Source organism: Motacilla alba, chromosome 1A (assembly GCF_015832195.1).
Source record: "Motacilla alba alba isolate MOTALB_02 chromosome 1A, Motacilla_alba_V1.0_pri, whole genome shotgun sequence".
Classification (NCBI taxonomy): domain Eukaryota; kingdom Metazoa; phylum Chordata; class Aves; order Passeriformes; family Motacillidae; genus Motacilla; species Motacilla alba.
In genome coordinates this window covers 21,592,621-21,610,206 of record NC_052031.1, presented here as the reverse complement: position 1 = coordinate 21,610,206, position 17,586 = coordinate 21,592,621, and the positions used below count along the sequence as shown (strand labels likewise).

The following is a 17,586-nucleotide window of genomic DNA, read 5'->3' as shown; positions in this document are numbered from 1 at the left end:
ATTCAACAGTGGTTACATCAGCCTTTTGCCTTTTCAGCACGTGGGATGGACTTTGTAGTTGTGTTTTCAGGGCTGCAGGAGGGAGAAAACCATAGCCACAAGTCCTGTAAATGACGAGCTATTCCCTGTAGAAGCCATCATGTTGTGTGTGGGTCATCCATAAAGCTCCGTGCACTGACTACCATCTAATTTTGGGAGCTGGCATGGCAGAGCTTGTTCTGGCTATCAAGGCCGGGGTGAGGCCAAGGTGGGAGGTGAGCAGCAATTTTACTGCAGCAGTCGGTGTTCTGGCATGGGCTCCAAGTGCCTGAGCTGCCCTTTCTCAGACTATTGCCATCAGTATACGAGTCACACATGGAAAAACACAGTCACAAAGTCACAGGCTCTTTTGTGTCTACCTTGGGGTAAGGTAAAGGGATTTTTTGTGACCATTACTTGGGGCAGAAAAAAAACGTACTAAAATATCTGTGGTTTGGCTATGACTTGCATGGACATAAATTTGTTTTGACTTATCTCTGTAGATTAGGTCTTATCTCTTTTGTTTTTCCATCACTTCCAGGGGCTGGAACATAAGTCTTATGAGGAATGGCTGAGGGAGCTGGGGTTCTCCTGAAAAGCTACAAAAATACATTAGTGAATGGTTAGTAGTCATAAGAATGATATAACTGTAGCTCTAGTGAAATGTTCAATGTGTTCACATTTAATTTTCAATAATCAATTTTTCAGTAGAAATTTCTATATCCAAGTGGGCAAACCCATTGCTATTTGTCCACATTTGCTGTGCACGGCACACTTCTGTTATCATTAATATGAACTAACAAAAAATAAAAACAAAACAAATCCCCGACATAATTAAAGACAATAGAGAATTTACCTGGTTACTACTGCTGCTTGTATTTAATTCCCTATGAAGTATATGACTTTTTTATATTGCTGTCATCTCCTTTTAAAAAAAAAATCTTCATAAACACACTGTTAAAAATAAGTGACAAAGGAAATGCTAAATATAGTAACTACCTGTCTTGCTCTCTTGTGTATAAGGAAATAGAGAATTTTTTTTAAACTGAATGACAAACCGTAGGTTTGGCTAAGTTACATGGGACAATTGTCTGGGACTTGGGTATTAACAAAGGATGAAATCCATGCAGTTTTCATAATCACTTAAAATTTAATAACTACCTGATATGGACATGCCTATTACAGTGTATTTGCAAATACCACCATAAATAATACAGTTCTTTTACCTATTTTATTATGCTTCATTTTTTAAAAAGTAGTGGGCTAACTGCATCCCACTGAAATTATCCTTCCAAACCCCACATTTTTTGTGCGCACAGCAGTTCCTCTGTTACTTTCCTTGCAATACAGTGGCCTCTACTTCCTTTCCAAACCTGTTGAGCAATATTGCGATGTAATTCCAAACAGCTGCTGTGGTCACCCTATGTCTGTACATCAGTAGCAAGTGAAACGATTTCTATATATAGTTTGTAAATCTGTTGGCAATGTTTGTAAAGCAGACTGAGATTCTTCCTGAGGAATAAGAGCAGCTCTGTGAAAGCAAGAGCATTAAGACCGTCCTTGCGTACAAAGCAGTTTATCTTTTTGGTGTGGCAGAAAGGAGGAAATGGCCAGTCTGGAGAGACATGAAGAAGCACTTGCTTTGGGCAAAACCCTGGCAGAAATAGTTTGTGCTGTCAAAGATAAGCAGGTTCATCTCGCACTGTTAATACAGAACACGACATTGTACTGACATGAGATGATTAAAAAGTATTGGCTGTGTAAGAAGGAAAGAAAACTGGGAATAGGAATGACATTTATTCAATAAGATTTATTTTCCCCCAATGTCTTCCTTATTTTAGTGTGATTCAGGTAGGCAAAAGGAGCAATAGACTGCTGCACCTTTGGCACCCAGCGGCATCCTCTCTGTATAAAAAAATAGACCTGCAGGATCCATGCACAAAGGTGCCTGTGCAATGTGAGCAGTGAAATTTCTTTCTTTTCATTAAAGGTTGAGAAATTTGTTAGTTCAAAAATGTTCTTATTTGCACTCAGATGTATTTTTGCCCCCACTCCTTCCCTGCTGGCAGGTTTACCTGACTCCCCCTGACTCCCCTTCCAGGATGCATCCATACTGTCTTCCCATCAGCAGCATTATCAGAGCCCATTCACTTCTTCATTCCCTCTTACTCTTCTGTCTTGATAAGCAGGGCAATGCAAACACCCTCACCATTGAAATACATTAGATTTGTGTTTGTCCTGTGCCTTGTTGGTATACGGTGCATAATTATGTCCCCAGCAACTGTTGAGAAAGCTGTTTTCAAAACTGATCTGAGCAATAAGGCAGCCCACATACACATGTTTTTGAGTGAAAGCTGATTACTGTTTGTGATGGTCTGAGTTGTTAAACTACAGCCTTGACCTGGAATCTGCCCTCCTTGTAGCCCAGGGTGTGTTGCAGGGAATCTGTGGGAAAAATCTGTCTTTGAGCTAGAATGCTGAATCTGATTCCCAAGCAAAGACTGGTTTTGAATCAGGGTCATGTTTGCACTTACCCACTTTGTGTTCCCCCAGCATGTATGACAGAAAACATCTTTTTCTTCTGTGTGACTCCGTGTTTACTGCATCACCCAGAGAGATGGAGTGAACAACAGAATCATCTGGCATTGAGAAAAGCAGCTGAAAAATTGTTTCTTCAAATGCCTTCAGTGCATGCTTCATCCCATTTGCTCTGCTGATAGCACTGTTAAATGTAGGTGATGACACATCCTTTTCAGGCACAGTACCGTGCGCACGATTTTCACAAGTTATGCGAGTCTCCCGGGGGAAAGAGCTGCAGCTTGTCCCATCAGTCTGCCTCGTGGTCTTGTGTACTTGCCAGGCTGCTTGACCCTGTGTCTCTCCAGGATGGTTTGAATTCTGCTTTCAACCTGGGCCTGTACATGCAGCATACAAAAACTGAGACATATATAGAGATAAATATATATATATATATATTCCTCGAGTGGGAGGGGGAGAGCAGGCAGTGAGGAACACGAGGGCAGGACAGAGGAGACGTGCAAGGAGGAGTAAGAAGGAGAGGTCAGCAAACAGGCTGTGGAGGAGGCTGAGAACAGTGAAGGCCTTGCAGGGAAAGCAGGAGCTGGGTGGCCTGCATAACCAGGGATGGAGAAGGCAGCACAGCAGCAATAAGGCATGAAGAGAGAGCTCAGGGGCTGGTGCCTTGAGTGGACAGCATGAGGGAAGGAGTTGGTTCAGGACTGAGGGTTGCAGAAGTGGTGGTGGGAGGCAGGAGCAAGCAGCACTGCAGACAGGCAGCAGGAGAGGTGGGGAAAGCCCAGCGCACTGTGATGCATTGTTTTTAGTGTGCTCTATGGCAATTGGAGCAGTTCCTGCAGAGTGGGACTGAGCTCAGTATGAGCCAACGCATCTGTCTGACAGGCTGTCCTCGGGAGCCAGCACTGAAATAGCCACTGTCCTGCGCCTGAGGACAAGGTTGTGCAGCCCTCTCTTTGCCTGCCTGTAGTTTTCCCTGCACTCATCTGAGTGGAAATATAGATTTAACTGTGGGCTTTGTCCTGCTCAGGGTTGAGCACCACCTGCCACATGTTGCTTGTGGCCTTTAAGCAATTGAGCCAATGCACCCCAAGTGTAGAAAGGTGAGAAGCGGAACAGAGTTCCCTTGGCGGCTGATTGAAATAATTAATTGCTTGGAAAAGCAAAATGGACATGTAGAAGGGCTTCCTCTTGTAAAACAAAGACAATAAATGAGCTTTCCACCAGGTTAGGAAAGATGGAAAGTCTTGTCTGAAATCTATCTGCTGAAAGCCAGGAACCCTGGGTGCCAAGGTCTGCAATGATAGAGTGAATCCTCCTTTAAAATGGATGCTTCCAGGTCTCCTTTTCTCTCAGCTCAGGTTCTTAGGTGAACAAACATTTAATAATTTTGTCAAATGAGAGATGAGTTTTCATGACCTGTTGGTGAAATGGTTAATTCCCTGCATACAGGATTTCAGCAGGGCATTAGGGAGATGACTTTGGGTTTTCTACTACGAGTTGGCAAAGCACTTCATCAAATCATCACAAAGATCATTTAGGTCATCAAGTTCAAATGTTAGCCTAATGCTGCTAAGACCACAACTAAACTGTGTTCCTAAGTGCCACATGTACATGTATTTTCAATCCATGCAGGCGTGGTTACTCAGCTATGGACAACTGTTCCAATATTTGACAACCCCTTCCATGAAGAGATTTTTCCTAATGTCTAACTGGAGGATTCATCCTAAGCAGCAACCAATGTAGTCACTATAAATCTGCCTTCCTGTACTACATATGGTTCATGCACTACTCACTGCCTCCTGTGATGGAAGGAAGCTCCCTGTGCCACCTCACTAGCACACAATGGACTCTTCCTAAACTGTTCATAATGGTGTGTTTGAGAACACCGCTGGGGAGACAGAACAGTTTGCTCAGACTTCTGGGTCTTTTACTTGGATTTTTTTAGAAAACAGAACAAGTATAGTGCCTGAGAAAGGAGACTATGAAACAGGAACAAAATGTTTCAGGTAAGAATGCTAATAACAGGAAAATGCAATTACTCCTGTCTTTGTTCTGAGTTCCTCTTGGAAGTTGGAACCTGTGATCTGAAACGTTGTAAGGGTGGGAAGCTTCAGCCATGGCTGATGCCCACAGGAACTGAACCCTGATCAGCTGAAATGCTGGCATAATGCCAAGTACTGCCAGAAAGGGAATCCAAAATTCCAGATTAGTGGGTAATTTGAGTCTTAGGGTTTCTGTACCTCTCTTCTTCTTCCTTAAAAAAGTGGTAACAACTTCTTGTCCTCTGAAAAGGCCAGTGGACAATTAAAGTCATTGATAGCTTTACTATGCTGAAGAGCAGGGGCAAAATAAAACACTGAAAGGCTATTAAACATATGTGATCTTTCCCATGCAATGAAAAAGAGTAAAGGTTCTGAATAAAGGTTCTGACACTCATATGTCTAGGATCAAAGTATATGATTAGAGAACTATGGAATTAAGGACTGTGTTTCAGTGCTCATCAGTAGGCAACAACAGATACTATTCCCACATTTTCTGACCTGTGAATACTTGTCTTTACAGTTTTAGCATATTATTTTTTTCTCTGTGTGTAATTTTCCATGTGCTACAGGCTTATTATTTGTATTAAAATTGTCCTAGTAAGCGTTTGTGGCTCTTCACCTGTGGCCGCTTCCCTGTGAAGAATTGGTCATAAAATACCATGAGTGCCATATAGGATCAAGAAAGGACACAAACCTCTCATAACCTCACCCGGCTGCCAATTTTCCCTCTGCTTCAGGGGAGAAATGTACAAGAAAGTACCTTGTCCATCTTTAGTAAGGTCTTTAAATTATCTCATGGCTAGAATGGACATCATTGGTATTTTGTGTAGAAAAAACATCACCACAGGCCCAGTGTTGTATCATGTCTCAGCAAGGAGTAGCATTGAAGGTAATATTCATGTTAATTAATATTTCTTTGGAATATTATTTTAGAAGTGAATAATACATGCTGCTTTTTAAAAGTTTCTTTGATTTTGGAAAATTTTGTTTATACATAGAAAACTTAGAATAGACAATTCAGGTATCTGTATGTTTGTCCTTTGTATAATGGATTCTCAGCTCAGGAAAATTGTAACACAAATTTTGCTGTACCTGACAAAAAAGGATGAGCAGAAAGCTGAGATTTTTTTTCTGGAAACAATATATTTGAATAGATTTAATTTTAACGGCATATTTTTGCTTTTAATATTGTACATATCAACATTGTACTATTAAAATATAGCATATTTCTAAAAACATTTCAGTTTCAATCAGGATTTTTCAACAGAAAATATGTCCAGTTCACATTTTCTAACTCCATCAAAATACGTTTGTAACAAAATGTTGTCAGCAAAAATGCACTTAAAAAATATAACTTTATTGTGCTGCTTCCCTGGCTAACTCCAATGATAACAGTGTGAACCATTGTCCTAGACATATTAAAGAAATAAAAGTGCTTGGAGTGAAGCTGTATACAGATAATTTATGCCTATGTCAGCTCTACCCAAAAGCATTGATAATGCCAAATTAAAAGAAAAAAAGGAACTTATTATATTTTCCTAGTCTTTCACATTTTTCAGGATTTGGCCCAGGCTTCATTCTGCAGGTGCAGCTGTAGGAGTGAACAGAGCTCCTGTGGACCCACTGACCTGTCTGTGTGCACTTGGCCCATCATGGGACCTTGTACCAGGAGGGTATAAGGGTGAAGGTGCCACTCTTAGCTCCATAAGCCAAGCATCTGCCTCTTCTATATTTTATCCAAAGATTCTGTCTTGTAAATGTAAATGACCTGCAAATATTTATTTTATATTAAGCTGCACAATATTCTTATGTCTGCTTTATTAATGTATTTTGTAGGTTAGGAAAGATTAAGGTTATAAGCTTTCATATAATTTCTTGATTGAGATAACTGCATAAAGTTCATATAGACAAATTATCAAAGGAAAAATATAATTTCTTTGAGCATGATTTTCTTAAAGATCTGATAATCTCTTCTCTCTACTGTCTGTAAAGCTGTATGCATAATAATGAAACTAAATGAGCAGTTTGGCTAAACAACATACCTCAGTGCAGGTGTCCAATCCATACTGACCAAAGAGATGGTGTCAGAAAAGAGCAATACTTCAAATTATGTTCATTTACATTTCCATTAAATATGGGCTCGACTGTCTAAAACACACTGTGTGTTATCATTTAAGAAGGTAGAAAAATGTTGTTATAGATGTGTTCCTACTTCCATGTATAAAACCTGTTTATACTTCCATGTATAAAACCTTCTCTCTTCCTCTGTCTCCGCCTCTCACAACACAGATTGGCAGATATTGCTGCCCTGCATGTTTCAGAAAATGTTGCTAGCTTACCATCATTCACTGATAAATAGAAAAAAGAAAAACCCAAAAAACAACCACATCAGAAAAACAAGCAATAAACAGCACAAAGTTTAATCTTTCTTTTTGTACTTCTTCTTACTGAAAAATGCCTGTCAATTAAAAAAAAATCAAAATAATATAAAATCTACTAGCAGAAACTGTAATGTAGCTAAACATTTAGAATAAAGACTTGAAGGGCTCTCTCCAGCTGCACATCAGTCAGTGACAGTGAGCAACAGCCATTAAAAGAATAGCCACTAGAGGCCTTCATTTGCTCAGCATGACAGAAGTGATGAAAGCACAGCCCCCCTGCCCACCCAGGGCTTGTTACCCTTAAATCTCTGCGTGACTGTGTCCTTTTCCCTCGGCAGAGCACAATTCTCCACGCAAAAAAAAAAAAAAAAAAATCTCACAGGTGCTCCAAATGGACATGAGCAGCTGATTCTCACTGTGATAGTCCTAGAAAAAACAAGAGAGTTAATAAAAAATTCAGCTGTGTGATTTGTTACAGTGTGTGACACTGAGGGAGCAGTGCTCCCCACAGCTGCTGGCACACCGGCCTCCTCCCCTCGGCTGCCTTTCCACCCATCCCAACCGCCTGCAAACACCTTGGTGGGATAACAGCATTCCACAGAAAACTGTGAGAGGAAGTCCACTGAACAACAGCAAGGGTGTTTTTATTTCCAGCCCTGTGACAGCTCAGGATTAAATGGATTTTCATTGTTCTTTCCCCAGTGCGATTTGGACACGATGCCAGTGTAAGTGCACCCGGGGTTTTATTTGGTGCCGCCCCCCCGTCTGCAAGGCTGGTATTCTCCCACTAGCTGCCTGCTCTAAATATGGCCATGGCCAGTGTGTCAATAATCCCCCTCTTTAAGGGACTTGCAAACATTAGTGTTGGGACATTCTTGCTGTTCAGATGTCTAGCTGACGTCTGATGCTTAAAACGGAGCATGCTTTCATCCCTTCATGCATTGTCGTAAGCCCCCGATGATTACTCTTAAAAGGGTGCCTCTGGCTATGCAGAGAAACAGTTGCTGACCACACCAGACACAGCTTGCTCGCTTCAGCCTTCTTGAATGCCTGCTCACTGCAGCTTTGTACCAGCCTGACCAAGCAGGACCATGTCTACCTTTGGGTACAGAAGAGAGCTCAGTAAATATGAAGACATTGATGAAGATGAGCTCCTCGCTTCTCTCACTGAAGAGGAGCTGAAGGAGCTGGAGCGGGAGCTGGAGGACATAGAGCCCGACCAGAACCTTCCAGTGGGACAACGGCAGAAGAGCCTGACGGAGAAAACTCCAACAGGGACTTTCAGCAGGGAAGCACTGATGGCCTATTGGGAGAGGGAAACCAAGAAACTCCTAGAAAAAGAGAGGCTGGGTGCATGCGAGAAGGTAAGATGCTGAGGCATTTGCTGTTTCCTATAGATATTTGGGGTTATTCTGCATTGGCATGATCTCACTGACTGATTTAATTTCTTTTCAGTCTCTTGTGGCATTTTTAGGAACATTGTTAGCCATACCTCTGTGCCTGCTAAAGCGCTGAGTATTAGGTCAGAGAGTATTTGCTCTCTCTGGAGGTACCTTAAGTGCTCAGTTCAGAACAGAAGAAGGTGCCATAAAAACTATCATTAGTGATTAAAATAGGAACAAAAATTAAAGGGCATGTTAGAAATTATTAACAGGTAGAGGTGTGGGCTTTTGGATAGCATTTGATTTTTTAAGAAAGCTACACAAAATGCCTTTTCCTTTCCTTAGAAAACAACTAGTATTGACTGCTGAGAAACATGTAAGGAAGATAATTTTGAATACATGTTATGTCAGAAGTTGAGTGAGTGGATGCCAGGCTTTGTGCTCGCTGGAAGAAAGCAGCTTGTGTTGCAGTCAGCAGCTTGTGTTGCTTTGTTCCTGCTGAGGATCCTTGGCATGCTTCAGGAGTCTTCTGGCAACTGTAGTCAGGGGGTAGCTATACATTATTTAAAAAGTGGCCTGGGATAGAGTTATCAGTCAAACCATTTAACTGCATTCCCAAAAAAAAAAAACCAATAGTGTTTGTTAGGGAGCTCATCCCCCAAAATAAAAATGTTAGTAATAAAAGCCATTTCCTGAACTGCAAATGAAGAGTACAGCTGGGCAGGAGTGAAGGGCTCAGTCTTGGCAAGCAGTGAGCACTCAGTCTCAGCTGATGTCCACGTTGGCACTCCTGATCCTTGCTAAAAGTGTATGTGAGACTGAGCCCAACCAAAAAGCAACTTCTGTTTTCATCATGGCTCCATGTAATTTCAAAGCAAAGTGGGGACTTGGGAATTTTTCAGCACTGCTTCATACCAAGCTTTCACTGTGTTTATAGGGACATGTTTTCCCATGTTTAAGCAGAAAGGAATACAGCAAAGGCAGACAGCAAAACTGAACTCAGAATCTCTAACAGTCTTGATCCAGGAGATTATTTCATGTTCAAGGAAGTAATTGCAGTTTATACATTAGATAAAATATCTCCCTAGAGGAAAGTCAGATGTATTAAACTACCCTGCAATATCTGGGATGTTTTTACATGTAAGTATTTTCTGTTGTTTGTGAATGGTGGTATAAGGTCTTTGCAGGCAAGAGCACTGAGCAGTAGCTGTCATCAGACCATTAGTATCAGCTTGCAGACATCGACTTCACTCCCTGTTTGTCAGTCCTAGAGAGTAAATGGCAAGATTAATGTTTATTTCCAGCTTAGCCTGGAACTCGAAACCTGAGCAGTTCTAAAAAACCTGCTGAACAGGTCTAGTTCTGGATTTTATACAATGGCAGGATCTTTCTTTCTTTCTTTTTTTTTTTTCCATGTATATACAGCATTAATGATGGGTACTGGCTAAACCTCCTGGCAAAAGATTCTATACTTTTTGATCTGAGAAAAAACTTCCAAAATTTATTCTTAAATTAGAAAAGGTGATGAATTAGAAATCCTGATATAGAGGTCACAAAGACTCTCTCCACTGATGGCAATGAGAAAGGTCCTTGAAAACAATTTTCTTCTTGCTTTCAACAATTTGGAAATTATGCACCTTTATCTAAGATGGTTATTCATGCTCCTTCTATAGTTAGTGGTGACAGATCAGCTGGTCCAAAAGGCAAACAACTGTAGATAGCCTTTTAGGGTGAATAACTTGTCCTCCCAAGATATTTACCTCAGCATCGACTCTCTTAGTCCTAACTTTTTATCACATTGCTCCCACAAAGTAAGGTGAAGCCCTACAGGTTGCCTGCAGCAGTCCTGTGCCACAGTGCTGCCACAGTAAAAATATGTCTCCATGTTCAATTTCAGAATTATCATGCAGGTTATTATGACACCAGACAATGTACATGACAGGCAACTAAATTCTGCCTTTGACCTCAGAAATGCCACTCAAAAAAAAAAAAAAACAAAAACAAAAAAACCAAGTAGGTTTTTATTAATTTAACATCACTAAACATATCAATAGTAAATTTAAAGGCATCTCCTTCTGCTCATCTGTAGTATATATTCCTCAAATATAAAACCAAAGCCATGAAGACAAGGTTTTGGATACCTGGTGTTTTCAGGTCTTAATGCCCTACACATACATGGAAGATACAGATATAAATTTTAATCCTATAATAAGCCTATAGGTAGCACAGGATCTCTCAGCATAAGGGCCTTGCTGGTCATGTTCTGCAGGAGAAGCAGTGGGGCTGGGTCCTACAGGATCTCTGTGTGCAGGCCAAGGCAGACCCTGCAAGAGCCCAGGAACTGAATGCTCAGGAACATCAGGCAGAAACAACTCAATGTCCTGTTTCATTAAGAGTCACAGTTCTGCAAACATTACAATTAGCATATTTTTTGCATATGTCCCAGCACAGAGTTCTACTGAAAATTGTGAAACAGTACCCTGCATTTTAACAGGTCTCTATTTTCAGAGCCAGATAACTAGGCAAACCTAAAACTGCACAGGTTGTCTAAAGGTTGTTACTAACAGGCTGCCCTGTTAGTAACACTTTTTTTCCCAGAAACAGAATCGCTGTGTCTCTGCAGAGTGTACTCACTTTGGAAAATACAATCTAGTATTTTACAGAGATTAAAACACACATATTGCTAAAGTGGTGCTTACAGAACAATTATAATTAATCCAAAGTTTTATGTACATTTACAATTGTAAAGAAAAATTCATACCTATAGTTTTTCCAGCAGGCAAAACATGACATGGAAGACCTTTTGAGCAAGAGTTTTAAGGCTGGTTGTAGATTCTGGGATCTGTCTCGCCCCATGGATTCCCATCACACTACTGGAGTCCTCCATGGGGAGAGGAAGTCTTTCCTGGAGTGGAGACCTTTTCCTGCTCCTCTGCATAGAGTTCTCTTTTGCCACCATAATTGCTAAAGGCAGCAAGCAGAGCTTTGGGGCATGGTTCCAAATTTGCCTTCCTGGTACCCACCAAACACACTAAAAGAACCTTGTGTTTCAGAAAAACAGTGCATGTGCTCTGTAGACAATGAGTTATAACAATTTACAAACAGTGTGGCGGCTGACCTGTGATAGCTGGCGGTGAGCCCCAGCTTAGCTCCTGACAAACACAAGGAAATTCAGGGGTTATTGACTTGTGGTTACATCTTACCTGTGGGAATGCATCTCAAACCTTTCTTCACAAATGGTTTATTAGTATGTGCAGCCCATGCAGTACATCCAAAGTATTTTTGACATGACTTCTGTAATTCTGTACTGTTTTGCATGCTGGTATACAAGACTACACATGCAGACACTATTTGTATTTTAAAGCATGGCAACTTTAATTTTTTAGACATACTAACATATGCAAGGGAGTCCGAGATGTCTAATCCTCATGAAATGAAGAAGCTTGTTGCTCATGTTCATTCTGAAATTGTTGTCTTATGTTTCTGCTGTCAAGGATCCAAATTATATCCCCTTGTACACATGTCAACACATAGGAAACCTGAAGTATGTCCGTGTCATAATACCTTGGATCAAGTTTTCTCTTGGCAGAAATCACTGACATTGGTAAAGTGTTTGCAATTTATTCTAAGCATTTTCTAAAGAATGTAAAAGAAATAATGTTACATAGGTGTTAGATGAATCATTTTCTGTTCTCCTAACTGTATCTGTTTGTTTTTAGCTTTCAATGTTAATTTGTATAGTGTCAGTATAATTATTCCTGTGCGAAAAGGCAGCAGTTAAATTACTTCAGTCATGTTTAACACCCACACCTACGTTCCTGTTCAGGATTCTGAGCAAGAAGAGGACAATTCAGAAGAACTTCAAGAAGAATGTTTCACAGAAAGCAATAGTGAAGTGTCTGAGGAGGCATATACTGAAGAGGATGATGAAGAAGAAGAGGAAGATGAAGATGAGAGTGATGATGAGAATGAGGAAGAGCAAAATGCTGCAGCTGGCAGGTGTTCTGACCACGTCAGACACAAAAAGTGTAATGGTGCAAAGGACAATGAAAGCTTCCTCAATGGCCATGATGGAAAAGACAGTGATAATCGGAGCTTGAAAAGCAGTGCCATCCACCCTTGTGGAAATCCAACAGTTATTGAAGATGCTTTGGAGAAAGTTAGGAGCAACGACCCTGACACTACAGAGGTCAACCTGAACAACATTGAAAACATCACTTCACAGATGCTTATACAATTTTCTCAAGCTCTGAGGGACAACACAGTGGTTAAGTCATTCAGCTTGGCTAACACCCATGCTGATGACAATGTGGCAATAGCTATTGCTGGTATGTTAAAGGTTAATCAGCATATAACTAGTCTGAATATTGAGTCAAATTTTATCACAGGCAAAGGCGTGCTGGCCATCATGAGAGCTTTGCAGCACAACAAGGTTCTAACAGAGCTGCGGTTCCACAATCAAAGGCACATCATGGGCAGCCAGGTGGAAATGGACATAGTCAAACTGTTGAAAGAGAACACCACTCTGGTAAAGCTGGGGTACCACTTTGACCTTGCTGGCCCAAGAATGAGCATGACAAGTATCCTGACAAGAAATATGGATAAACAAAGGCAAAAGCGTATGCAGGAGCAGCGGCAACAAGAGTCAGGTTGTGACGGAGCTATCAATCCAAAGAGCAGAGTTTTGCAGAAGGGGACGCCTCGGTCCTCACCTTATGTGTCGCCTAAAAGCTCACCATGGTCTTCCCCAAAGCTCACTAAGAAGGCACTGCCAGTGAAATGTCAGCCTTCAGCACCTGCACCCCCCCCCTCCCCTTCCCCCCTCGCCCCCACCTCCCCCTCCTCCTCCCCCTCCTCCAGTTATCCCTGAGAAGAAGGCACCTACCAGGAATATAGCTGAAGTCATCAAACAGCAAGAAAGCTCAAAGAAAGCCTTACATAATGGACAGAAAAAGAAAAAGGGAAAAAAAAGCAGAAAACACGAGAACAGCATATTGAAAGAAATTAAAGATTCTTTAAAATCAGTCTCAGACAGAAAATCAGAGGAAGGCTCACGACCCTCCACACGGCCATCCACCCCACAAAGGTCCCTCCATGACAACCTTATGGAAGCAATTCGAGCAAGCAGCATAAAGCAATTAAGGCGGGTAAGTAAGAGGTCCTATTCAGTAACTGATTGTGGTCCAAATATAGCACAAGCTTAGTTAATTTTAGTACACACAGTTTAAAAAAAAATCTCAGAAATGTGAGCGTAATAAAGCACTTGGGAGGAGGCTTCCCTCTGGTTAGGCTTTTCTCAGCACAGTGATTTCTGTCTGGCTGTGATTTTGACAGAAAGTGGGGTACTGTCCCAGGCTCAGTCTTGTTATGGGGGATGATGTGTAGCACAGAGCTCTTGGCAGTGAATGTCTGGCAGGAATTTCAGGTATTTTGACATCTTGATTGTACAGCAAATGTAATGAATGCCCTTCCCTTCCCTGTTTCATAGGTGGAGGTACCAGAAGCCCTTCGGTGAAAGCCTGGATGGCAGAAGAAGCAGAGCAGTGATCACGGGGAGCCTGCTTGTCCTTTCACTGGTGGTAACATAGACTGTCTAGAAAGCTGCTTCCAAAGTACACTCTTAGATTCAAGCCATTTCTCTTTTATTTCAAAGAAATAAACCTGCTAAATACAAAATAATGCTTTAAGGATCCATTTGCATTGTAATCTGTAAATATGGAAATAATTTTCTTTTTTATTTAATGAGATTTATATTGAGAAGTTGTTGCTTATTTAGATATTCTTGTCAATATCTGATTGCACATAACTGGACAAGTTCTTTACACTGAGATGTAATAGTTTACCGGCCTGTGGTTTCTTCTTTTTTTTTTTTTTCATGAATTTACAATAAATGTGGTTTGAAGCTTTCAAGCAGATACATGGTCCTGGATTTCTGTGAGTGAAAACCCTCCAGATGCTTGCATCAAGTTCATGAGTATTTGGGAAGTCTCCTGGGAAAGAACCTGAGATCTTTCTCAGCTGCGCCTGAGCATATGTGGAGGACAGTACCTGAGCTCATATGTTAGTGCAGTTTCATATTTGCATTGGAAAAAATGGTTTATAAGGACATTAAAACCGAGCTATGGGTTGTGTCAGGTCACCAGTATGGCACACCAGGTCTTGAAGAACTGGAAGATGAACAGAGCTGTAGTTCACCTTGACTTACAGGCTGATTGTTAATGTCAGTATTTTAAGGATGCAGCAGAGTTATTCAAGTGAGATCCCTTCAGTACAAGTCCTGTCTGTAATCAGAACTAACCCTAGTGCAGGCATCCAGTCAGACAGAGAAACTTGAAAAGCAGGCTACCCACCAGGTGGAAAAAGGCTTTCCTAAGGTATCAGTTGAACAACAAGCAGGGTGTGAACTGTCAATATGATCCAGTGGAAGCAGAGCCAATGTCACTTGGAGATGCACAACTGGAGATATCACATCACAGGCAATGGCACGAATAGCCCTTCTTCATGTAGCACCAGGCATCTCCCTCTGTCAAATTAGTTATGGTTCTGGGTGCTTCAGCTAGTGTGAAGGCAGTGATAACATGAAGAAAACTGAGTAGTGGCCAAAATGTTGAAAGGCAAGAAGTGAGATATGTCCAGAAGCACTACTAAGTGTTAATTAGTTTACTCATTGCAACTATAAATAACAGAATTAGTATTTCTTTTCTATAAAGCCGCATCAAAAAGAATTACTTAAGGTTACCCAGCAGTGGTACTGAAAAAATATGGGTAAGCTTGTACTTAAAAATATTAATGAGACAGATTTTCCCAGAAATAAGAACAAATTACTGGAGGGAAATTAAGCCTAGTGGAGAGGGGGGGTCTTCAAATGAATTGTCAGAAATGTTACTGCCATGGCAAGAAAACAGTGAAGACACCTTTTTCTTTTGTATTTATTGACCAAAATGTACCAAAAGCAATTTATATCTAACTGAAACACATTGCAACATTTTTCTTCTTGCTCAGGATCACAACTACTCATGAGTATTTCTAGATCCAGTATTACAGTACAATTGGTCTTTAGCTGCCTTTATAATTGCATAGGCTCCCATAGCATAAAAATTGACCTATGGTCAATCTCCTGTGACCAAATGGAGGCTGGGGCTTGGGATCTTCTGAGGATGGAAGCAATCCTGGAATGCAGACCACATTCAGGAGTAGACCTGTGGCCCCAGACCTTGTACACACAAGCTTGAGAAGGATGAGAAACTCTGGATATTTAATCAAATGAAAAAAAGCAGCTAAGCAGCTGCAAGGGAAAATAAAAGGCAAAGAGGGGACTAAGGGAAAGCACGATGGAGAGGATTTGGACGAGACAAGTAAACATTTTTAAAAAACAATACCATGCTTTTGAGAAAAGACGTAGAGTGACAAGTGAGGAAACTGTGAGAGGTGAAAAATTCTATAGAAAAGGGAGAAGATAAAGAAGAAAATGAATACTGAAAAATGCCAGATGAGAGAAGAGAAAAAATGTGTAAGGACAAAAAGCCTAGGAAAAAAAGGAAGAGGGTGGAATTCATTTTTCAGGTTGGTAAGATCTGCTGGAATTACCCTTTTGCAGAAGGAGAGAACCATGGGCACAGCTCCTCTAAAGCTTTGTCCAGAGCTACTGCCAGTGGTGGCTGTCAGGTGGCCACGAGCCCTCTGAGGTGATCCCTGCTCTGAGGGGCTATACAGACACAGCAGCAGCAGCCACAGCAGCAGCAGCCACGTGTGGCTGTCGAGGCTCCCGTGGCACACTCCCTCCCCAGGTGTCCAGTCCTGTGCCCTAGCCAAAGTCTAATCTGGGCAATCCCCTTCTGCCTGCACACATTTCACAGCAGTTTCCCTTGGAGGCATTTCAAGGCATGGCTCCTATTTGCAGAGCCACAAGGCACCCCCAAACACCTCGTTGAGGTTTTGATGCCCCACTGAAAGGAAAGCCAGTGCCCTTCCCTCCGGGGTGCCAGCTCTGCTGCCAGCGGTGCTGAGCTCCCGCACACATTGCCCAAGAAGCAATCTCTTCTCTTCTCCATTCAAACAGGCAAGCAAGCACCCTATGACAAAGCACCCAACCCCCTGGGAGCTACTGTGTTGCCTTCCCGGACAGTGATATGGTTTAGCAGGAGCCAAGAGGTGCCAAGATGTGTTTGTGTCTTGGGAAAGGCACCTCTGGGGCTCAGGTCCTGCCTGTGAGCTCAGTTCACTGCTTTTTGCTCACAAGGAGACAATTGATCTCTGCTGGAGGGCTGGCTGCCTCTTGTTTGAGCTGCAGGAAAGGTGTCCTGGGGTCAGCTCCTGCACATCCTGTGCTGTGCTCCCATCAGAGCTGCACACAGGAGCCCCAGTTTGCAGGTGTGCTCCTCATTTGGAGTCATGAGGCTCCTGCAGTGGGTGGCCATCCATTTTCTCTGAAAGACTAGTCAGAGAAACAAACACATCAAAATCCATCATCTGCATGGTCCATGTGTAACATAGCACAGTTCAGCACTGTGAGGCAGCGCCTTGACTCCTGGGCACCTCGCTGCAGAAGGACACTGAGGGGCTGGAGCATGTCCAGAGGAGGACAGAGCTGGTGAAGAGTCTGGAGAGGGAGTCATATCAGGAGTGTCTGAGGGAGCTGGGTGTGCTCAGCCTGGAGGCAAGAGAGGCCTTGTTGCTCTCTGTAACTACCTGACAGAACCAGGTGCGGGTCAGGCTCCTCTCCCAGAGAAAAAGTGACAGAACAAGAGGAAATGCCCTCAGATTTCACCAGGGGAAGTTTAGACTGGTTATTAAAAAAAAATTTTCTTGAGCAAAATGGTGATCAAGTAATAGAATAGGCTGCCCAGGGAAGTGGTGGAAATGTTTCATATTTGCATTGGAAAAAATGGTTTATAAGGACATTAAAACTGAGCTATGGGTTGTGTCAGGTCACCAGTATGGCACACCAGGAGCAGAGCCTTGGCCTGAAGAACTGGGAGATGAACAGAGCTGTAGTTCACCTTGACTTACAGGCTGATTAATAATGTCAGTATTTTAAGGATGCGGCAGAGTTATTCAAGTGAGATCCCTTCAGTACAAGTCCTGTCTGTAATCAGAACTAACCCCAGTGCAGGCATCCAGTCAGACAGAGAACTTGAGAAGCAGCCTACCCACCAGGTAGGAAAGTTCACACAATGTGTAGGTGTGGTGCTTAGAGTCCTGTTTTAGAGGTGAATCTGGCAGTGC

General features: G+C 42.0%; 1 protein-coding gene and 1 long non-coding RNA gene across 2 annotated transcripts; both read left to right on the top strand.

The window, feature by feature from the left end:
• The first annotated feature begins 68 nt into the window (after positions 1 to 68).
• LOC119708679 lies at positions 69 to 6,501 on the top strand. Its single transcript, XR_005259138.1, has 3 exons — positions 69 to 640; positions 2,572 to 2,749; positions 4,189 to 6,501. It is a non-coding gene; the product is annotated as an uncharacterized LOC119708679 (long non-coding RNA).
• A 1,123-nt stretch (positions 6,502 to 7,624) lies between these two features.
• On the top strand, positions 7,625 to 14,276 carry LMOD2 (leiomodin 2). Its single transcript, XM_038155313.1, is given in 4 exon segments — positions 7,625 to 8,343; positions 12,188 to 13,161; positions 13,163 to 13,508; positions 13,850 to 14,276. Coding segments are annotated over 4 exon segments (1,620 nt in total). The 5' UTR covers positions 7,625 to 8,070; the 3' UTR covers positions 13,877 to 14,276.
• The last annotated feature ends 3,310 nt before the right edge of the window (positions 14,277 to 17,586 follow it).